The sequence below is a fragment of the Cyprinus carpio genome, chromosome A12 (assembly GCF_018340385.1).
Source record: "Cyprinus carpio isolate SPL01 chromosome A12, ASM1834038v1, whole genome shotgun sequence".
Classification (NCBI taxonomy): domain Eukaryota; kingdom Metazoa; phylum Chordata; class Actinopteri; order Cypriniformes; family Cyprinidae; genus Cyprinus; species Cyprinus carpio.
Window position 1 is genome coordinate 12,255,577 of NC_056583.1, and position 23,310 is coordinate 12,278,886.

The 23,310-nt window shown below is 39.0% G+C and overlaps 2 protein-coding genes and 1 long non-coding RNA gene across 6 annotated transcripts; 1 reads left to right on the forward strand and 2 right to left on the reverse strand.

Moving 5' to 3' along the window:
* Nucleotides 1-55: 55 nt before the first annotated feature.
* On the reverse strand, nt 56-5,196 carry LOC109055975 (sex hormone-binding globulin). The gene is made up of 8 exons (XM_019073158.2): nt 4,275-5,196; nt 2,921-3,018; nt 2,596-2,785; nt 1,899-2,060; nt 1,623-1,782; nt 1,411-1,547; nt 731-917; nt 56-513 (listed from the first exon to the last, which is right to left on the reverse strand). The coding sequence occupies exons 1-8, from the start codon at nt 4,353-4,355 to the stop codon at nt 323-325; spliced, it is 1,206 nt and encodes a 401-aa protein (XP_018928703.1). The 5' UTR covers nt 4,356-5,196; the 3' UTR covers nt 56-322.
* LOC122147002 lies at nt 2,673-20,380 on the forward strand. 2 transcript variants are annotated; one of them, XR_006161344.1, is made up of 3 exons: nt 2,673-2,798; nt 16,317-16,794; nt 20,012-20,380. It is a non-coding gene; the product is annotated as an uncharacterized LOC122147002 (long non-coding RNA). The 2 variants fall into 2 exon arrangements; XR_006161343.1 differs by lacking the exon at nt 16,317-16,794 and adding an exon at nt 19,875-19,933 and having other exon boundaries at nt 2,724-2,798.
* On the reverse strand, nt 5,921-18,188 carry LOC109056006 (zinc finger and BTB domain-containing protein 38-like). Of its 3 annotated transcripts, XM_042767578.1 has the most exons (3): nt 17,941-18,188; nt 9,626-14,631; nt 5,921-8,456 (listed from the first exon to the last, which is right to left on the reverse strand). In XM_042767578.1, the coding sequence occupies exon 2, from the start codon at nt 14,336-14,338 to the stop codon at nt 9,626-9,628; it is 4,713 nt and encodes a 1,570-aa protein (XP_042623512.1). In that variant the 5' UTR covers nt 14,339-14,631; nt 17,941-18,188; the 3' UTR covers nt 5,921-8,456. The 3 variants fall into 3 exon arrangements, with proteins under 3 accessions (XP_042623512.1, XP_042623510.1, XP_042623511.1); XM_042767576.1 differs by having other exon boundaries at nt 5,921-14,631; nt 17,941-18,187; XM_042767577.1 differs by lacking the exon at nt 17,941-18,188 and adding an exon at nt 17,681-17,696 and having other exon boundaries at nt 5,921-14,631.
* Nucleotides 20,381-23,310: the final 2,930 nt, after the last annotated feature.

A 23,310-nucleotide genomic window follows, 5' to 3' on the forward strand; every position in this document is an offset into this window, starting at 1 on the left:
CCTGCACTTTTTTGTATTTACTTCATGGTATGATACATTAATGAAACAACAAATATTTTATTGATCTTGATTTATTTTGTTGACTAAAAGATTTTCATTGAAAAACATTCCCTTTTAGATGCGTTTGTAAACAGAGTTCAGTGTACCTTTTACAATCATTAATGTACCTGAAAGATGTACCATTGCATTTCAAATGTATTTTATTGCTCACTGTAACATAACAGCCCATCAGTACATTTTTGGAGGTTTTGGGTCAACTGAACATTGAGGAATATTTTAAATAGGCCTATCTATGACAGATATAAGAAGGTAATCTTAGAGTTTAGCCTGCCAGGATGAATGCCTTATATGACGATTTAGTGAGTTCATTCATTGCTTCTGTAGGACAGCTGTGAGATGACAGCGCTGTGTGTTTGTACAATGCCCGATCAAGATCGATGACCTGGCCTTGGACGAGGATTTTCTCCAGACACCCACGCAGGTAATGTGTACTTTTTGCCTTCTCGCTGTCGCCTGAAAAGACAAAAGACAAAAAAAAAGGGTTCAGTGAATTAACTAAAACAAATACTCTGCTTCAATGTGAAGTAGACGGATTTGTTTAATACAAAAAAAAAATTGTCTTTTTGACAGAAACAAGTGAAACATACAGAATTCAACACAGAATATGGATATTGGCGAATGGAGAGCTCCAGCACGGAAATTCTCGCTTACTTCCAACTCGCAAATTTACCTGGCACTCCCCCAAAAGTCAGTAGCATCCCCTTTTTCCACATGGAGAAAAAGTCCAGACTTTCTGTTTCAAGCTCTGATACACTGTTTACCACAAGTGAATGTTTCAGTACGGTGAAAGTAAGTGTTGCAGGTTCACCGGGAAGGGCAACACTTTCCGATTCCTCTTTCAGGCCCAACTGCACCTCCTGTTACAGTGCAGATACATGGGTTACACTTTACAATAGGGTCCCATTAGTTGATGCATCAGCTAAAATGTCCTTGCATTGAGCAAAGCATATGTTACAGTTTTAATTAATCTTTGTTAATACAACTGTTCATTGTTATTTTGTCACCTCAGGACCATTAAATAATATTAACAGGTACTCTTTTTTGATTTTTAATAAAGTATTTGTAAATGTTTAAATTAACATTAACTTTATTAATAAATTAAAGATTAATAAATGCTTTATTTTTCTCTATTAGTTCATGTTAACTAATGTGATGTTATCAAATGGAACCTTATTGTAAAGTATTACCAATAAATGTTATGACAAGATTGCTTGTAATAGACCTGTGTACTTTTAAACCAAAGACCAGATGTTACTATAAATCAGTTTTCTTTGTAATAATCATCATCATTTAAATCTCAATAGAATTTCATTAATGATACAAAGGATTTTTTTCTTACTCTGTACATACCTTGACATCTTTATTCCCATCTAACTCTCCCAAAACATACTCAAATCCTGTGCTTTGGAGACTCAACGTTGTCCCAGTCCAGGATCCGAAGATCTCCACTGTAATACCGGCCTCTTCTGTCTTAAGTCCAGGAAGATCTGTCATGATGTGTACATGGAAGGATAATGTCATCCAATCTGTAATGCGAGTTTAAACATGAATGATTCCCTCACCAGATGTATTAAACATAGCCACTCCGGTTCCTGGAAAATAGCTCCCTTTCTTGATCTCGGAGAAGCAGGGCTGGGGTTCCCATGTTGAGTCTGTATCCCAGGTAGTGCTGAGATTTAACCAATGCCCTCCTCTTATACAAGCATCTATTTCTGGCTCAAACTGAGAAATAAAATAAAGGAATGGATATTTAATGTGGCCAGTCAATGCTATCAGGGATAATTACTTATTTTTCACTTTTCAGTTAAAATATAAATGGAAAATACGAGTAAACGTACTGGATGGAAGAGCTTTTGTTTGTCCACCAGCATGCCAGCGAGAGCAAGACGTATCTTTCCTGTTAGGTCGTCTTCCACCAGTTTAGAATGGAGGCCGACTACAAGCTCAACCTTGTTGTTTACCTCTAGCACCACAAATTTGCCCTCACTGCGCAACTCCAGCTGTCCAAAACCAACAAAGAATGCTAAATGCTTTTTTTTTTTTTTAGAAAAATATATACACTACTGTTCAAATGTTTGGGGTCAGTAAGACATTTTTAAAGAAATTAGTACTTTTATTCAGCAAGAATGCATTAAATTGATCAAAATAAATCTTTTCAACATTGATTATATAAGTAAAGATTCAAATTAGCCTATTAGAATGATTTCTGAAGGATCATGTTACAGTGAAGACTAAAGTAATGGGGGATGAAAATTCAGCTTTCCCATTGCAGGAATAAATTGCATTTAAAAATATATTACAATAGAAAACAGTTATTTTAAATTGTAATGATATTTCACAATATTGCTGTATTTTTGAACAAATAAATGCAGCCATGTTGAGCATAAAAGACTATAAAAAAATAAAAAAAAACATACAGACCCCCATTTTTCAACTGTGGTCTTTATAGGAGCATAGACATAGGGTTGTTGCTTTAAATTGCTATCAGGCTTCAGAGAAATCAGTGGAGATTAAGAAAAGATAAAGAGCTTTTACCAAGTGCCAGGCCCCATCATTGAGTTTGCGACCTCCCTTTACGCTCACTAAGATGTCTGCTTTCCCAATCTGCATTTCAGGTATGCCATCACGCAGTGAAAGTACAAACCAGTCCCGTCCTTCTTTGGTGTCTCCATAAAAGACAGCCCCCTCTGGATCAAGGGTCCGAAACTCAAAGAAAGATCTGATGCTGTATGTGCGAGGTAAGACATCTCACAGTGAAATCTGACACTATGATGTTCTGGATGTTTGAATTAGATGCACGATGAGTAGCTACTGCAATTAAACGCAATTTAGAAGGCAAAGCGAAATCGAGTCAACTCACCTTGTGATGTCAGAGAGATTTGCGCTCATCTGCATTAAGGGAGTCCATTTGGACCGTCTGTGTGCAAGATTGATGACTCCCTTGCTAGATATCTGTCTCTGTCATCCCAAAAATCAGAAAATGGTTTTGACATCATACAACAATCATATAGCAGCCAAGAATGCTCAGATTACGTTTAGACGTATCTCTCACACTCTCGCTAAAGGCTAAGTAAACACATGCATCTGTGATATCCCCAGACAAGCTGCCAGTGTAAATACCGCTGCCCCGGGCAAGTGTGGAACCAGGGTTCAACGAATTCAGAGTCAAATATGACAACTTTGCAACGAATTTGTCAGCTAAAGTTGCTTCCAAGCCAGCCATTTAGCTCTTCTGTAATACATTTTAAAATGTAGAATTTGGACATGTTAGCAGATGCATAGGGACTGTTATACCAAATTGATTTCATTTAGCATGCCAATACTGGTTCAGGATATTTTTTTTATATAGGAAAAATATAATTATTACAAGAAAGAGCTTAGATGTTTTTCATAAACTGTATATATTCACTATATTTTAGTAAATACACTCAAAATGTATATAAGCCTATTTGTTCTATTTATGCATTAATTAAATAAAAATAAAATTACATAAAAAATCCATCAAACTGAATTGTGTAATCCTTTAAATGTCATACATGGAATAAAGAAATTTCAATGAATAATAAAAACATCAGTTTTATTAAATTTAATGTAAATAACTACAAATTTCAATTTATGTGATAAAACAAACATTATACAATATTGTTTATGTATTGTCTATGAAATATATTTGGATTGAATTTTTTTTGATTTATTTTTTGTTTTATATTTTTTTTTGATTTTATTTTTATTGAAATTTTATTAAAATTGTTTTTTTTAAATGAAAGAAAAGTCTTTTTGTAGCTGGAGTTTCACAAGATATTAAAATAAGGGGGCAATACAGTCATTTAAAAGGCAAAGCGAGTTTATTTTCTTTGGCATTATATGAACTCATTTCATACTTCAAAATTAAGCTTATTTAAAAAAAAAAAAATCTGTATTATCTAATATTACAAGAAGTGTAAAATAGGTGAAGTGGATCAAGTACACCGAATCTTCATTCATATCTGTGCTGTCAACTTCAGCCTTTACCTTTTCATTTGTTGATTCAGTTGCATGGTAACAATTGCTTCTGCAGTTTTACGCTTGCATATTATATTTAACAAGCACTACTTTCTCAACATAACTGCCTAGTAAAAAACAAAAGGCCTTTGTGAGTATATTTCTCTTATTACTTGTGAAACTCTAGTTAAAAAAGAAATTTTAGACTTATCATTTCAAGGTCTTATACTCACCTGATCACCTGACACTCTCCTGCACAGCAAAATCAGGTACAGGCCTGACAGTAGTATGACCACTTCCTTTAAATAGTTCATTCTCTTTTAACTCCAGAGCTTAGAACATGAGTAGATACAAGAGGGAATGGAATCAAAACATAAGCTAGAGGACTTTGGTTTAGCCTACTGCCATCAGACTAGCTCTCTCTCTCTCTCTCTCTCTCTGAGAAGTGCGTGAACTCCAGTCTAGCACACAGCTTCCCTAGAAGGCCGGAGAATGAGGATTTCGACATCACAGCACCGGAAAATATTGATCTTGTTTTTTTTGAGTGTACAAGTCATTTGTATGCTGATAACATGGTGATAATTTTCACCAGTGTACTATCACACCATCATAACTGGCATTCAGTTATTTGTTTGTGCTATGGTGTTTAATGATACAAAACATGAAGTGGGTGAAAGTTGGGAACAAAAAAATACAAATAAAAAATGAATGACTGAATGGTTGTAGAGTACACTGTTAGGGGGAAAAAGTGCAAAATTGTACCTTTAGGGACACCATGTGTACCTTTAGTACAACAAAAGACTAATATAGCCTTCAGGAATAGATTAGATACATTTCTGACTTTTTTTTTCTGACTGCTTAAAAAGTACAGAACATTAGGAAAAATAGCAGAGCGACATTTATAAATCCTTTCATCTAGTGCTGATAATATATATCAGAATGGTCATAACAATCAAAAGCTAAACACTATAATTTTCTGGCACAAACTACCTTCTGTAAATGTATTGTCTTATATACTGTAATTTCTTAGGTTAGTAAAAATGATTTTAAGTGGCAAATGAGGAACCTTCTTAAAGGCATAGCTTAATGCAATATGAGTTGTAGAGTAAACCTTGTGGCTCCAATCTCTCTTTTAGTGTGTAATAAAAAAAATATAAAATAAATCATAGGAAAAAAGTATAATAAATATAACATAATTATATGGAAATTGTTTTTTTTTTTTTTTTTTTGTGAAGACTTCACTTGCCATATTCGACCTGCCAGTCAGTCTGATTACATAACAAATGAACTTTGAAAGGTAACTGATGTTTGTTCGTCCACTACAGTGAAACCTTGATGTATGAGTAGTGAGGCATAGGTGGGTTTTGTTTTTGTTGTTTTTTGTGTAAAAATGTTAGAATGCTAAAATAGAAGTACCAGTGTTTTTCGGTATATTTCAGACTAAAGCTAACAATTACTAGGAACAGTGGTCAAATTAGTTTTTAAGAATTTAATTATTTGGTAGGGTGACTTTCCCAATTCCATGGCCGGTGCCAAAGAGCAGGAAAACCTGGCCATACATCCAACAATCTGTAAATGATTCCAGTGCCAGAAATAATGTACTGAAATTATACATTTAGCTTGTCAGTGCCTACCCATAAAGCGCACATATTATTAGTAGCTTAAGGGTACTAATATGCACACTTACTAAAAACATACTAATATGTATTCTCCTCGAGGGTACTGCTCCAGTGACAAGCTGTTGTACCTCAAAGGGTAGCATTTTTTCCTGACAGTGTAAAAATTCTAGTTATTTTGCTTTAAACATTTAAACACATTCTGTTTTGAATGTTGTCAAAACTGTGCCAACACTGCATATTAATGATGAAGATAAAAGATATTTTGCACATCATCAGGTTAATACTTTATTTGTATGGTTGTAGCGTGGACAGAGGGAGTAAAGAGAACAGGAGCAAAGAAATTAACTGTTGATTGTAGACTTGAATAGGCAATGTGTGCCAACCGACCTTTGTATTAAATGGTCACAAAGTCAACAAGACACAAATAAAGTTTTCAAACATTTCACTTCTTTGAAACTGCCCAAAAATAACGTGGACCTCTAAAACAATGGCACAATATAACATTGTCACAAAATACCAGACAATTTAGTCACATGCCTACGACTATGACTAAGTGCAGAACATATGTAGCTGGTAGATTTTAGTCACTTTGATTGACAGTTGAAGCCTCCAAAGGGTCCTTGTTCTGGGTGGACCAAGATGATGCTAATTTTGTTGTAGTTCGGTATTGTTCAAAACCAAATGCACTGGACAGATCTGGGATTATTTCACCACATAAGTCCCCAAAAAGCTTAATTTCTAAAATATTTTAAGACTTTTTTTTTTAAGTCTGTGCAAATATTCAGTAGTCTTTCCAGATGCTGACTGATAAATAGCCTATATTTTTTTTTTCCAAAGAAGGACTAGTAGTAGTAGTAGCCCACACAATCACAAGTGACCTCTTTCAAGCATACTATCCACTGAATTTCATTGAATGTCTGCTGATGGATTAAACGGAAAACATGAGAACATAACTTGTAACTCATTATGTTGTTCCGCAAAGCAGTACCTAAATAGAATGTTTTATAGAAAATGGTATGACAAATTTTTCTTTGTAAGGTGCGTTCAGATTATGTGCATATTCTTATTAGCTTATTTAAATAAAAAATGCAAAGGCATCTCGTATGTAAACATTAGAATTTTAGATTTAGTCATTTTAAACCAGTTACTGATTCAGAATTTAGCAATTGATATTCGGGCCAATATTTAAACCCAGTCAGGCTTAAATAGTCAATGGAAACAGATTTTTTTTTTATTTATTTTTTACAAAGCCAATGTTATTAGTTCTCTGAAAATAATTGTCAGTTTTTTTATGTGAACCTGTCAACAACATATGATTGTTAACTTTTTTTTTTTTTTTTTTTTTTACATTTGTTTACACAAATTTAACATTTACTTTTTTTACCAATCACTGGTACAAGTGGTTGACGTAATTCAATCATTTACACATTTCTAGAATTCATGTAAAAATGTTGTCATGGTGAAGGAAATACAGCAAAAAATAAAAGGTCCAAAATCAAACACAAGTTCTTGGTTGCTATCTAGGGAGATAGACCTTGTTTTGGTTTCCTTTTGCTTTACCACCACACACCCTTTCTCTCTCACACACACACACTTTTACAATGCAAACAAAAGGCTTGTACTCATACCCGAGCGAAGCTACATGATCCACAACCGTTCACTGCATTGTGTTTTACTCTCAGGAAATGAACAGTGCTGCGGCTACATTGCACAGTTTCACACTTACTTCAAAGGGAGAAGATAAAACATGGAGAATAGACAGGGAGAGGGTGTTGGAATGAAAAAGAGTTGGAGATGGAAGGGTGGTATTTGAAAAGCTTTCTTAATGCTTGGGAAAAAGAAATAAGGCAACATAGGAGTTTCTCTTTTTGGTTTTAGATTTGAAATTTTGATACTGAAGGGTTAAAAAAAGGAGGACCAAAAAGTTTTGTGAGGACATGCCTCCAGAAAAAAGCAGGAGAAAATGAAGAACCACGTATGGAGGAAAATGGAGTTTTGTGACAACACCAGAAGATACTGAAGAAGCAATTGTTGCTCATGCGTTGTGGTTATATTGAATCCAACTTCCTTGACATGTCCCTAAGACTACTGTATATATATATATGTATATATGAATACCTCATAGCTGTTCAATATTACTTGTTATTTTTCAAGTCAGTGTACAGAAATGATCTACGATATTGTCTTTATTTTTAACCTCATGACTAAATTACATTCATATTCTTGTGTACTTGAATGAGCTTCAAGTACAAGCCTTTTCTCACTACCAAAAAGGGAAAATTATGTAAATCAAACAAATAATATAGTGAAAAACAAAAGAAAAAAACAATAAAGTACAAGGGAGAGCTTAAGCTACTCCAGTGCTATAAGTCCCATAGTGCAGGTCCTGCAGGGGCGTCAGGACTGACTGACGTCTTCTTCCTCTCTTTTCTCTGCTGCGGAGAGAGAATCTGCTAACCAAAAAAATGGTGGCTCGCTTGTAGTAGATTATGTTTTTCTAAAACTAACATTCACCAACTACTGCCTCTTACAAGCGTTCTTTATAAAGGAAGCTCCATTTATGTTGTAACGCACTGCCCAGCTGCGCTTTTCTCCCATTTTTGCTCATGCTCTCACTCTGTATCATTGTCTGTTTGTCTCACTTGGTTTCTCCCTCTCTGCTGAGTCTCAAATTCAGTCAAGTGAATGGAGTGTCTTTGGTAGACACCAGGGGGCAGTGGGGAGGAGAAGGCCACAGACATGAAGTCGACTGGAACGTATGTTGTTGGAAGAGATGAAACAGAGTTGGCAGGAGTACTGGAAGTACACAGACTTATTTCATAAATGATCAAGGATTAATACCAACATCCTACAAACCAAACTATGCGAAACACAATCTGTCTCTAGACATAGCACGATCAAATGTAGAGTGGATTCTATATCACCATACATTTGATCTTGTCATGATGTTCCTGGTTAGTGAAGGCATCACGTAATAAAATTTTAATCCATATGACATGTAGCTACACCATTAAGTTGCTATGCTATGACTTACGAAAGAAGAACTTCGTCTATGATTCCTATTTACTGACCTATTAAGATTATAGCAGTTTTCCAGGAATGATGCTTTTATGTGAACTTCCATGAAACTGACCAAGGCTGATGCAGCACAAATGATTTTAAATGTGCATGCCTACACCCCCAACACACCCCACAAATAAACTTACACAAACCTGCAGGCACACATAAAGCCGAAATACTGAAAAACACATGACTGGAGTACCGATGTTGTAAGATATGACACTAAGAGCTACCCCAAAGTCTCCATGCATTGCCTCTATACAAAATCGCACACTATACACACTCATGCATGCACACACACACACACACACACACACACAAGCACACACACACAAAACTGCTGCTGCATCTTCCCTGTGTGTCTGTGTGTTGAGTATGTTGAGCCTCTTCAGGCATAGCATTTTGCTTTCAATAATAAGCCACCCTTGTATTACTATAAGAAGCATAATTAACACAACTATTATTATCATTACTGTTGTTATACTGTCCCTATTATGGGAAACAGACAGAATTCATTTAGCAAAACACATATCCTGTTAGCTGTTATTGTTCATGTGTTATCCCTAATATCATATTGATTTTGAAAGGGACAGATATCCAAGCTTTAACAACACTACAGAAGAGGCAAAGTAGTGGTGTGTTGGAGGTGCATCTTGGCAGTGCCTGAAGGGGGCGTTATATCTATTGTTCTTCCCCCCCTTTTATCCTTTCCTCTTGACATCAAGACACCTCTCCATCTTTCCACCACGTTTGATTCCTATGTATGCCTATGCATTTACTGCTTTACAAAAGAGAAGTAAGAGCTGTGCAAGATTGTTCAGTTAACAAACAGAAAAACAATTTCCACCCATAATGGCCTCAGCTGTTCTTTTACAGATATTCCCTTGCTGCCATTGTGTACTCACTTATGGGTTGTCCTGCTTTGTGCTACTGCTGCCGCCACTGTTGTATAGGCTGGGGTTCACCACTAAAGGATGGGGCACTGTGCCTGTTAAAGGGGCAGCAGCAGCTGCGTAATTGAAAAAAGGCAAGAAGGGTAAGGGATCTTTGTCCCCTGATGCCATCATATTTAGAGCCATTGGAAGGGCAGCAAGGTTATAGGGGTATGGCAGTAGCTGTGGGCCATACAGTAGGTGATAGGGGTCAGGGTAAAAGGGCAGTTTAGTGGAGTCAGAGTGTGGTACCATCTTCCCAAGTGGCGGAAAGGGTAGGGGTCCAGCAGGGTAAGACATCAGGATTTGCTCCTCCTGTTTCTTACCAGAGCAGTACCCTCCAGGTATGACCAAGGGAAGAGTAAGCTCCTGGACAGGGTAGCCCGAGCCTCTGTGGTGTTCTGTAGGAGTGACAGAGGTGTTGTCCTTTGATTCAGGCTCTGCTCTGGGCACTTGAGGATGTAGAAGATTGTGGGATGAAGGAGTATCGCTCATCCCAGCAGAATTTGCTGGCAATATAAGACCCTGTTTTTCAGTGTTGTGCCTTCCTCTGTATAATTGGCTTTGCTCCACCTGTGGCCGCAACTGTAGGTCCAGTGGTCCTGGAGAGTGACAAGGTGACTTTGAATACCTTTTAGAAGATCCTTTTGGAGTGGTTTGAATGACAGAGAATGTAGGAGATGGTATAGGACTGAGTGGTTCCTCTTTGGGTACTAGCAACGACACCTCCTCATTACAAGACTGTTCCTTTGAAATGTTGGATGGATGTTTAATCTGTTGAACAAGTTCCTTCTTTTTTGCCAGTATTGTTGGCATGGATAAGTCTTGGGCTCGGCTGCTGGATTGAGGAAAGAGTCTTAAATCCTGAGCATCTTGTAAATCACTGAAATCTTCATTTGGAAGATTGTCACCTTCTCTAAACACATAACCTCTGCCTGCTTTTAGTGATATGGGTCCAGATGGAGTTGTTTCTTTTCTAATCTGAGGCTCTGTCAGCATTTGAGAAACTTGGATTTGCCTGTCGCCTGGCGTTGGGCTTCTTTTCTGCTGATCTAGTGTGTCTAAATTCCGTTTCTCTGGTGTCCTGTAGTCTAGGCACTCTGCACCATTCATTACTAGTACACTAGGGAGGTTAGGAGAGATGACATTTAACCTTTCTAAAGTGGGGCTGTGCATAACTTGGGAAAACTGTGCACACAGTGGACTATGGACTTTGTCATTGGTTGCCACTTTGGGGCTTTCACAATTTCTGACTCTTTGGTGTTCTTCCATCTTCTCACCCAGTTGGTTGTCAGTGATTTTACAGTCTGTTTTGGAGTAATATATGACAGACACGGGCTGTACTTGCTCACAATTGGTGTCTAAACCTTTGCTTGGTGTAGTCTCTACTGCAGAAGGTGTGCACCTTGGCATATCTTGCTTTTCCTGTGTGTCTTCAACCTTGGTTGAACTGCATAACTCATGTCGCTTGAGGTGGCAGTTAAGTGCAGCAGAGGTTTTGCAGACCTTATCACATTGTGAGCATGTATATCTGATCAAAGGCCTCCTGCCCAAGCGAACTGGGCTGCCATTCTCTATGGAACGTCCATTCACTCCATTATCATCTGCTTTCATTTCTACCTCATTTCTTAATGACTGGGAGGTGAAGAAAGCAGGAGCAGACAGGGGCTTGTTTTTGGGATGCTGAGTTCTCTGATGTTCCTCTAGTTTGGACTGTGAGGGGAATGGAGCTCTGCAAAGCATACACACAAACTCAAATAGATGTGTCAACTCATGTTTGTCTCGTTTCCTTGAGCTGGAGAACCAACGCCCACATGTTCCACACTCAGAGGCCTGATCTTCTGACCATTGTTGTTTGATGATAGAGGACACTGTGTTTTGAGGATTGTTTGGAGCCTGAGGGACAGATGTAGGGAGAGGAAGATCAGGCTTTCCATGACTTCCCTTTTCTTTTTCCTTCTGTTCTGTTCTTGAAGAGACAGGACAAGTGTGTGACATTTTTTTGACTTCAGTTTTTTGTGATTCACAGACTTCTCTTCGCTCTTTCTTTACTTTCTGTCTCCTCTCCTCTCCCTCATCTGCATCTTTAACCTCAATTTCTTTATTCAGATTTTTCATGAGTCTTTCAGCTCTCCTCATAGGTCTCAGGGATCGTTTGTAGTGCAATTTGCGGTTCCAAGCTTTAGCCCCTTGCATATGAAGGGCTTTTCGCTTGGGTTTGTAAGAATAGTAAGGCCTCCATAGGTTGTCCTCCACATCATGGTCATTTCTGTCCTCCCTGACCTCCTGCCGGAAAAAGTATTTCCTCACCTTGCCTTTTAGTTTAGGGGTTTTCCATTTGGACTCCACCTCCTTTCTTTCCTGACTGGAGTTACGGTGTTTACGTTGGTGATGATTGGTGTGCCGCTGCTCTCTCTGGTCCTCCTGTGAGAGGTTACTCTTTTTGGGTTTGCTGCGTGTAGGACTTTTGTCCCTCCTTAGATCTGTTTCAGAGATGCTCCGTTTGACAATGGCCTCCTCCCCTATGCGCACAGTAATCTGACAAAGTGGACCGCTGCCTTTGACTTCTGATCCCACCGCTAAAGGTATTGTCTTACTTGACTCTGTTTTATTGTGAACTTTTCGTCCCTTGTGATGTTTCTCTGATGGCTGTCTCATTTTCAAGGCCTCTACACTGACAGCATCCCACTCCCTGTATGCCTCTGTGTGCTCTCTCTGGCTATGTTTTTTCATCTGTTTTTGACCTGTTTTTGTCATTAGATGATTTTCTGGACTTCTTTTTCTCTCCTCAGAGTCCATCTTGTTTCTGTGAACAATGACAGAGGAAGAAACTGCAGCACTGTGCATGATGACCGAGGGTTTGCTGTGTGCAAATGCAATGACTGAAGAGACAGCTCCTTCTGGGCAATTTGGAATTTTGCTTTTGCCACTGTTACTACCTGACTGCCATAAATCTGAGTCCTCTGTCTCTCTTGCTTCTACTGCCATGTCTTTTTGAGGAGAAGCTAGTTTTTTACCCTGCTCAACACCCACCCTGATAGGTAATCCCTCTGGCTCAGACTTGATGTCTGGGGTATGAAGTTCCTTCAGGAAAGACTCCAATTTCTTAGTGTCCAGAGGTTGTGGGGGGCTGCTGTCTATAGATAAAGGCAGAGTAACTGAGGAATCAGAAGTGAGTAGTCCATCAGCCATTGGCTGACTGTATGTTTTGTAAGGTCGCTTTAGAGATCGCATGGGCAGCAGGCGGTACAGTTTAAGGCCATTTACCTTCTGCTTGTAACCACCGTTGGCTGTTTTTTCACTTGAGATCAATCCAGGATTGATACCGTGGAACGCCTTTTGGTGTGTTTTAAGGTTGTAGTAAGTAGGAAATGCCTCCCAGCAAAAGATGCACTGGTAGCGCCTTTCACCTGTGTGCCATACCTCATGTTTGGTGCGGTACTCAGCCAGAGCAAAAACCTTATCACAGTAGTGACAGGGGTACTTCCGGCGCCATGAATGCACATTGGAGTGTCGCTTTAGGCTGGACAAAGTCATGTAAGAGCGTTCACACACAGAGCAAAAGTAAATGATATGTCCATCCACCACTTTTACAAAGTGATCCTCTTCCTCCAGGGCATCCCTGCAAGTCAATGTTTCAGCATGATGAGCGTTAATGTCTCGCACTTTCTTTATGGGTCGGCCAGGCCTTGTTTCTTGTCCAAGCTGTTCTGGCTCTGCAGCCTCATCTGCTCTCTCCCCCACCACTTCACCCTCCTCCAGGGGCTCTTCTTTGGGTGGCACTGGAAAAGCTGGCAGCCTTTGCCTGCAGGTGGCCTCATGGGATTGCAGTCTTTTATTATGGATGAAGGCTTTGCCACAGTGGCGGCAGCTGAGTACTCGTCCCCCCCGATGGAGACGCATGTGGACAGTGAGGGACGAGGCAGTGCTGAACAGACGGTGACACACCCCACACAGTAGTTCTGGCTTCGGCACTGCCCTAAAGGAGTTATGGAAAGATGGCGTGGGGGTAGTCAAGGGGGAGGAAGTTAGAGAGACAGAAGATGGTGAAGGAGGAGGGGTTGATGAGGATGAGTGAGGGTTGATGCTAGGGAGAGGAAGGCTCAGTTCAACATGGAGGCTGTTTGCCTTGCGTTTTTTGCCTTTTGAACTCTCTGGATCCTTCACACCTTGGTCCTGGTAGGCTCTTGCGCTGAGGTTGAAAAGGATGTGTGCTGTTTCTGTTGTCGAATGCTCTTTGTATCCATTATTGAGACTAACCCCAGCTGTCTCTTTTGAATAGTCAGTTTTGTTAGAGTGTTGTAAGGGAGATGTTGGGTATCTGGAACCACTACCATCAACGGAAAAGGACCGAGATGACTTGCAGTTCTTACTGACTGGAGCAGTTAGATCAACAGGGAAGGAAGAGGAAGCGCATGACAGGCGGTCAGTTTTTGATGACGTTTTCGATAATTGTTTGTCTCGAAATGCTTCTCCCATCCATGCTGTGCCATCTGAGCCATCTCTGCCATGGATGTCAGTGGAGGAAGCGGGATGGGTTGAGGAGCAGTGCTTCTGTGCAGAAAAGCTAGGCAATCCAGCACTGAGGGGAAAACTGAGCGATATCCTCGTAGTTTTGGCACTGTCCGCCTCCTCCGTGCCCTCACCCATCCTGTCTCCTCTCATGTGTTTATTTCTGTGTTTCATTGGATCCTTGTGCAAGTCCTCTGAGATGCTCTCCAAGGCTATAGTTGGCCTAAAACAGAGCACTAGACAGTCAAAGGATGTATTTGTAGTCCAGCAAGGTCCCGGAAAATGCTTTAAAGAGTGTCTGTTCTAGCTATGTCTTCAGTGCAGAAGTTGACAGTTGAAAGATTGTGAAAACCAGAAGTGTCAGATCAAGGATTGCCATGGATTGCACATTCAGCTCCAAGAATGCAGTGCAGGTGTGGAGAGGGTCCCAGCTATCCTCTCCCGACACCATGGTCCCACTCTTAATCCTGCAAAAAATAAATAAATAAAAAATAGTTCAAATATTCTGTTTTAATTACAAAAAACATTATAGATTTAAGACAACCACAAACCAGAGAATGTAGTAGTATTATACTGACGACAAGAAAAGCACATGACAAAAAGTGTGCATTGTGTGGTTGCAAATCAGCATGCTAGAATTTAAAACAGACTTACTGCCTATAAAATACAAGCTAGCACAAAATAAGCAATCCATTATGATTATTATACACAGGCAACTTAGTCAGACATGGTTGGTTGCAGTCATCTTAGTTTCCAAATTTGCCATGGCAAAATCTGAAAATGTGGAAACAATCTCAGCAATTAACCCCACTGATTCATTCCCTGCACCTAATTGAAGATTGCTAAAATTTAATTAAGATTTCCCCAACAGAGTGTTATTTATAGTCAAAGTGCTCCAAATATGGCTAGACTGAAAAGGTACCAAAATATGGATGGCCTTTTGAACCGAAGCATCGTGTGTTCCTGATGCTGATCTTTATATATATTTATATTATAAATATCTTTATATATAATATATTTTTTTTTACTACACTTTATAGCATTTAAAGCAAATGACCATGTGATGAGTACTGTCAAGGAGTTTTTCTTTAGCAGTCTGAGAATGAATAGTCTACAGTGTTGTTGTGTTCATATAACCTCGTTAGTTGCTTATTTAATGACAATCTTTTTTTTTTGCTTAACCATTTTTATCAAAATCTACCATATATGATGGTGATCATTCTTAGTTATCACTAATGATGCAACACCAGAGAAAATTCCCAGTCATGGTTTTCTGCCTGCGTTTTAGCCAGGCAGGCAGGCAGGCAGGCCTCTGTAAAATTCCACAAGCAGCCCTGAACGCACTGAAACTAGGTCAGCACTGTTATTGCAGAGCGAGAAAGAGAGGAGGAGGGAGAGCAATGGAGAGAGAGAGAGACAGAGAGAGGTGGGGAAGAAAGCAAGATCCAGGCCTGGAGACAGGAACAGCCACAAACACACACTTAAAAATGCACAGAAACACACACACACTGACACTCACACACACACACACACACACACAAGCAGTCAACATGCTTTATGCACACGCACATACACTCTCCTCTCAACACGCAAATACATTTGCAGGCGTGCAGGCACATATGAACCGGTCGGCCTGTAAACAAGTGGCTTGACAGCTAACTTTATCCATCATATCACAAATGCAGCTGCTGAGAGTGTGCAAAGGATGTATACCAGGAGACCTGTATAATAATAGATGTTATGTAAGAGTACAATTATACAGGAAGACAAACCTGTCCAGCACTTGTTGTGGCTGTGGCTGCTATGGCATGAAACAAGGCCTAAGAATCACACAGTTTTACATGGTGTTCACAAAGGGAATGGACAAACACATCTGCCACCCCCTCATTTTCTCTGTACGTCTGTCCCTATTTATCTCTTCCTCTCACCCTCCTTTTTTCTTCACATATGACGCACACACTGCCTCTCAACAAACAGTCCCTGGCGCAAGAGGCTGGCCAAGTGTGACAAGGCCTTTGCCTGACTGCCCCTCTACATGCGTTCATCTGAAAGAGTTAGAGCTGAAGTATTAAGCTGTTGCATCTTGCACTATAAAATATTATGTTGAGTCGATTAAATTAAGGTTAACAAACTGACTCTCTCCCAAATGTAGGAAATTGAAAACGAGTGTCAGAACCATGTCATCAGCTGGAACATGAAGTGCATGCTAGTCATCCAGGTAAAGATTTTCAATTTAAGCACATGAGATGACTTGTTTTATAATGCGGTCATGGGTAGGTTAGGAACTAAGAAGAGTCTCGGAAGAAGATGGGTAATGAGCTAAAGGTCTCGCACTTAGCTGTGCCACTGAAAGAGACCATGGACTGAATGTCAGTGGAAAAGGGTAATGAGTGAAGGCCGCCTGTTTCCGTATCGCCGTGACGGGGCCCACCAGGGTGAGGCAGACTGTGAAAAGGGGGCTGTCGCAAGATACTGAACTCTGCACAACCCCCTGCCAAAAACATGGTGGAGCCAGCCAGAGGAGAGATGAGAGGTAGGGAAAAGAGCAAAAAGGAGGAGTGGGCTGGTTTGGAGAAACAAGAGGGAAGCAGTTGGGAGATGGAGACGGATGGTCCGAGGTTGTGTCCACGGTAAGATTTCCACGCTCCTTGCTTTCCCCTCTAAGCAGTTTCTGGTATCTTGGTGATTTGGTATGACGCATGCTCTAGCGAGTCTGCCCATGTTACATGCTGTGTTTGACATGGTCCGCTGAGCTTAAACTCATCAAGTGATTCCCAGAAATCTGTTGCTGTAATATGATCAAGGACGATATTCTAAGTAGAGCAAAACTTGAAGAAAATTGCCATCACAGACAGAGTGAAAAACCCTGCTAGTGACCTGGCTGAAGCTACTTCCTTTAGATCATGCCTGAACCTGTTTCTATAATGCTTCAGTTTGGTTAGGAAGGTGAGCAGCACTGCCATGTTTCCATTCTTACTTAATGCCTCTGTCACTACAATATGCCAGAAACTTTATGCTGTGTGAGTTTGAATAGCAAATATCCCATGCTAGCTGACGTGAACCCTTAAGCAGCAACAGGAAATTCAATTTGATTTCTAGCGTATATGCAACTCACTTCAACAAGACCATACAACTTGGCTGATTGGCTTCTAACGACCTCTGACCCTATGGCCTTGCAAGGGATGTTAATAGTGTACTTCCAACTATGCAGTACATGAAAAGACAGTGCAAATCTAAACTCTTTAAAAAAAAGTGCATGTGCATGTTATAAAATCTAATAACATTCACCTTACGAAAAAACGGGTAGGTGCTGTTTTTAGGAAAATGACTGGCTCCATATTCTAAGATGCTGCTTGATCGTTAATTCTAAAAACGTGCCTGAGATAATTTCATCAGATATGAACTTGCCACATCATAAAGTATCCAAATCTAGCAGAACAGAAATTATGATAAGAGAATGCAAAAAAAAAGTATAAAGCTTTATTCTGATTTTACTTTAATCATTGAGCGACTCACCAGCCCTGAAAAAGAACTGCGTGGTTCAGCCACAACAGCCGAGGATAAGGGAGACAGGCCTTGATTAGCGCGCACACAAAACCACACGCACACTCATTTCTGGTGTCTACACAGAACCAAAACAACATCGATATGATATGAGAGTGGCATAGAAATGCAAGAAGCAGGAAGAGGTGAAGACAGAGAGATAGATCAGAGGAAAAAGTCTCTCCTTCTCACTCCCATTCTCTGCTACGCAAGCACACAACAAGACAACGTACCTCGAAAAACCTTCTGCTGCATCTCGGCTGCGATGTGTTCTCTCTCTCACTCTCTCACTCTCCCTCCCTTGGTCTGTCTGTCCTGGTCTGCGTGTTCCCGTGTGCGTGTATGAGTGAGAGAGAGAGAGAGAGAGAACACAGGGAAAGACGAGCGCGTGCACACAGGCAGCGCTATGTAGAGGGCAGAAACGACTCTCTCGCACTCTGACTCTCCCCCTCCTTCTGCCGCTCTATCTCTCCTTCCCTCACCCGCTCACTCGCTCTCTCACACTTCAGTTTGCCACTGACACATGATTCTGGGCTGTTTTTGTTTTTTTGTTTTTTCCCAACCTCGTACCCCTTACTCACCCACACCCACCTCCAAGCCTCATTTTAATTTCAGTTCTCTTTATATTCAAATTTTTTTTGTTCATTAGACACACTTTCACCATGCACACTCTCTACTCTACATACACCAAGCCTGATGATAGCAAGGAAGGGAGGGAGAGCGGGAGTGAGGGAGAGAATGAGCGAGTGAGAGGACGCCATTTAAGCAGTTTGTTACGAGCACTGCCAGTCCCCAAAATGGCTGAAAACAAACAGGAGCCATGCCAACAGAAAAAAAGCTTGGCCATAGAGACATGAAGGGAAAGAGATAAAGAGTAGGAGCGGGAAGAAAGAGAGAGAGACGCCAGACAATACTTGGGTAAAACTCTTGAAATAAGTGAGGTAGCCAAAAAAGAGATCAAAGAGGAGGGCATGGACATGCACTTTGGTTTCCATTTTATCCTCGCTCTACTTCCCTGACTAAAGAGGAGGACGTTTATGGCAAGAAGCGTTGGAACAGAGTAAACATTGAAGTTTTTGGCCGAGACGGCCTTCTATGACAGATTTGGCCTTCTCGCCCTTACGTGGAGCAAAGAAATAACACCTCTGCATACTTTTTGTCCTGCCTTCGTTTGCTGAATCAGCCCATCTGGCATTTGCTGGATCGATCGATCCAACTTACTCTCAATTCCTAATCTATCTATAGCTACTGAAAAGTTCAGGAACCACCTGTTTTAAAACAGCATTGTGTGTGAAAAACTATTTAAAACTGTCTGTCTTGACATTCCGAAATAATTTTCCAGCCCAAACGGACCTGCAGAGAGAGCAGGGCAACATGATAAGGAAAATGAGGGTTCATATTGAATTCTGTCCACTTTATTCATGCCTAAATTTCTGCTGAACAGCTCATTATACCCCTATCCTACGTTCCTTTTCCCTGTGCCTCTCGGTCCTTCTCTCTATTTTTCCTTTCTCTTTCGCACTCCTTCTTTTCTTTTCTATTGTATGCCAGCCCACTTGTCTCCATGGGAACTTGGTTTAGAAGGGGTGTTGTTCTTATGATCTCTCCGACTTGTTGGAACTTTGTCACTTTTCTCACACTTCCACGTGGTTCTTATTGTGAGCTTGATTATAGAACTTTCAGTTCACATGCTTGTATTTTGTCGTTTTAAACTATTTGTTTCTTGCTATGTTTATTTTTGGAATTTATAATAGTTTGGGTAATGTCTTCAGTAAGGATAACCCCAAAGTTTTTGTATTTTTACACTATGAGCTGTTTGGGAATTGGAACATAGATATAAGAAACTCAAAAGTAGAGTTCAAACTGCAAAATATTTCACCACAGTCAATATTGAGAGCATGGTGCCCAGAAAACATGTCAAGATATGTAGACAATGGATGTTTTATCACTCAGTATCAATAAGGAAATTGAGTTGATGATAAGGAAGTTCTATGGAAGTATGTCTGTTTGATTTAAGGTAGTTTTGGGATAAGATCTCAGTTCAACCCAAAGTCAGTGTGATAGCAAATGTTTAAGGATTATGCATTCAGTAATAATACATTTATATAATTTATATTATATTATTTAAATTGTATTGTAACTTTTCATTTCTTGTTTAAAAAAACAGAAGTATGCCGACAGAGGTGGTCTTCACAAACTGTCCTCTTGAATAAGCCATTCAGCTTTGTAAACAAGCTTTTTCATATTCTAAATTATTGTATTTGTCATTTGATTGCCTCTAATCTTTGTCTGCTGTGAAAATAGGTGGCTCAAATGTTCCCCTGCTCACTGCTGATCAAAGGCCTTCTTTAACATGACATATGGATCAGCAGACACTAATGAGAAGGCAGTGGCCAGCTGAATCTCCACGGTAACAAAAGAGGCTGGGACATCTGGAGTCAGCCACACACAGACTCCTGGTGCGTTTTGGGGAAGAGGGGGCTGTCAGATGTCCGCCTGCAATGTGAGGACTGGATAACAAATATGGCAGTGGGCAGATGAAGGAAATGCCATGTTAACCCTCTGACGTTTGATAGATTTGTTATCAGAGTACAAATAATCAATGTTTACATGAGAATAGCATGACTACCCAGAATCTTTTCTTTTATTCATATTTATCAAACATTGTACAGATGACATTTACTTAAATACTTACTGCTGGTATGACTATAATTGTTCTAATTTTCATTTTTTATTTTAACATTTTTCTTTTATTATTCATTTTTGGTTGTAATTTTCCTTTAATTTAAAATTAATTTTAATTATTCAGTATTTAATTTTGATTTTGATTGTTTTTCCATATTATTAATATATGATTTTAATTATATAGTTCCTGTTTCCTGCAATTTATTGATGCTACTGAAAATGCTGTGATTCTTAGTTCATCCCTGTTTGAAATTTACAAGACATATACTGAAAACTGCATTTTCTGTTGTTCCTATCTTTTCATAAAAGATTTGCTTTATTTGTGTAGCCAAAAGATTTGTAACTGCTTACATGAATATAAAGCCTATATATAAATGAATATATGATTGGAAGTCCTGAGTCTCACCACACTCTGTCTGAGCACCATGTACTTACTTCGTATACTTGAATGATTTCCGGACCAGGAGATGACTTAGATTCGACTTGGAAAAAGGAGACAGCATCAGAGATAATCCACAGAGTTTATGGTTGGTTTCCCAAGGTAAGTTTCCAGGTAAGAGAGTCTGTGTTCTCTTGACAAGGCCAAACAGTAAATGACAGTGTGCATGTGTGCTTTGTAATGGTATTGATGAGTTGTGACAAGGGACATGTGTGCGATTAGAACTCTGGAAAATGTGAGGGCTTGAGTCAGTGAGGAGCAAGAGCTTGGTGTGACAGTGATACCCTCTTAAATTCATTCTTTTTCTAAATAGCTCCAAATTTACATTACTTCCATCTTATTTAAATGTATTTATATAGGGATAAGCCTTTATGCTATAAGCTTAAACTTGATAATATCTCAGTCATGGTTTTAATTTTATGTATGTCTCCCTCGACTTTAAGACATTTTATCTGTATTAAAGTTATATAGATATAGCAGATACATATAGTGATAATGGATCCCCTTGTCTTGTTTCTCTCAATATTTAAAATGCTTCCAAAATATTTCCATTAGACATCACTCTTACTTTAGCTTGTTTATATATCCCTTTAATCATTGTAATAAACTTTTGTTGAAAGCCAGAGAACTCACACATTTATTTATTGAGGTTGAGTGAAAAACCTATGACTAGCTCACAAACGTAGGTTTTTTTTAATAATCTCAATTATTCAAAGAACAATTTAATTGACAGCAGATTGACGGTTCAGAATGAGGAGAGCTATCGTATGATATGAAAATCTAGTGTATGTGTCAATATATTAACATTTTTAGCAAGTTGAGTTCATTTACCATAGAAATATTGTGTTTTTGAAGCCTTTTTAAGGGGCCTTTTTTTTTTTCGCGCAACCTATGGTCCGATCTCCATTAAGCATTGTATGCTTGTTGAAAATCAACTGTCATATGTGTTAACCTAGTTTTGTAATGTTTTGAGTTTTCGTTTGGGATTTATAGGCATTTGGACATATTTGAACATGGCCATTTTCTAAATGACCCTGTTATACCTACCCAAAGGGGAAAGTTCTATTTTTTGTTTCTTAATTATTGACCTCAGATCGAGATCTTACGTAAGTCTTCTGATTTTGGTGAAGACATCTCCTTCCGTTCAAGAGTTATAGGCATTTTAGTAAAAGTGGTTCTACCCACCTCAAACGTTTGATGTCCCTTATGAAAATGAAAATTATAAAATTGGAGATAGACATTTTGTTTGGCTTGAGCCAAAGATTACACTGATATAAGACACAAACGGTCTAGGATTTATAAGCAATTTTGCGTTTTTGATCGTTGTAGTGCCCCTATTGGCTGACTGGGGTGAGTCTTTGCCAGTCTCTGCCTAAATTGAGCTCTACCATCTGACCAAGTTTCAAGTCTCTAGGACTTACGGTTTGGTCTGCACGATCAGTTTTATGGCAGAAAAATAAGCCTTAAATATAGCTGCAAGTTGCAATTACTGGGGTTCAAGCACTTTAAGGCATTTATCGCATCTATGCTGTTAGGGTTTAGGCCCAACCTGAAATTTTGGGCTGACATCACAACACATCCACGATGAAGAATATTATAATACACACATACACACACTGAAATTAAAGGATTAAATTCTAATACTTAATACACACTAAGCATACTTACACACATATACACACATGCAAACACATTTTGTTGTAGATATAGAGATTTGAAATAAATTAGACAACAAAATGCTTACTGAATGTCTCCTCTTTATAACACTAGAGAATTCACTGTAATCATAATGTGGCATAATTGCAAAAATGAATTCCTCAGTATAAATGAAGTGGTAAACTTTTATGAAATGTGATGTGTAATGTTTTAATAGTCATTTTATATTGTCTAAATATGAATCCAAAAGCAAACCTGTGAAGAGTACTATATTAGGGAGTTGAATGAGCCCATTAGTGGTCCTCTGCTGCCATCTAGTGGTTATGATAGACATAGTTTATGATAGACATATAGTGTTTTTAACTTTTATAAATATTTTAGTGCCATTTTATGCTTGATCTCCATAAAATTTTGCATGCTTGTTTAGAATCATACTGTGCATTAGTTTACACTGTTTTGAGAAGTTTAGAGTTTTCTGTTAAGATTTATAGGCTTTTGGGTACACTAGTTCAATACAATATTTTTAAATGACCCTGTTATAGCTGTCCAAATACAAAAGTTTTAAAATTTAATGATGATTATCGAACATGAGAGTGCAAAGAATTGTACTGCACTTGTTTTATTGATTTGCGTTAAAAACCTAGGACTAGTTTACAAAAGTAGTTTTTTTTTCTTTTTTTAATGATCTCAAATATTTATAGAACAATTTGATTGACAGCAGTGGTCTTAGAGGCAAAGATGTACAGCATGCGGAGATCTATCATATGATTTGAAGATCTGGTGTCTCTGTGAATATATTAATTTTTTTTGCAATTTGACAGTA

What these genes read in the sequence shown, in the direction of transcription:
- LOC109055975 (XM_019073158.2), bottom strand. Translation starts at nt 4,355, where the DNA reads ATGAACTATTTAAAGGAAGTGGTCATACTACTGTCAGGCCTGTACCTG. An exon ending in ATGATGGGGCCTGGCACTTG is followed by an intron (nt 2,061 to 2,595) that starts GTAAAAGCTCTT and finishes GGTTTTGGACAG; the next exon opens with CTGGAGTTGCGCAGTGAGGG. An exon ending in AACAAAAGCTCTTCCATCCA is followed by an intron (nt 1,783 to 1,898) that starts GTACGTTTACTC and finishes TTTATTTCTCAG; the next exon opens with TTTGAGCCAGAAATAGATGC.
- LOC109056006 (XM_042767578.1), bottom strand. Translation starts at nt 14,338, where the DNA reads ATGAAACACAGAAATAAACACATGAGAGGAGACAGGATGGGTGAGGGC.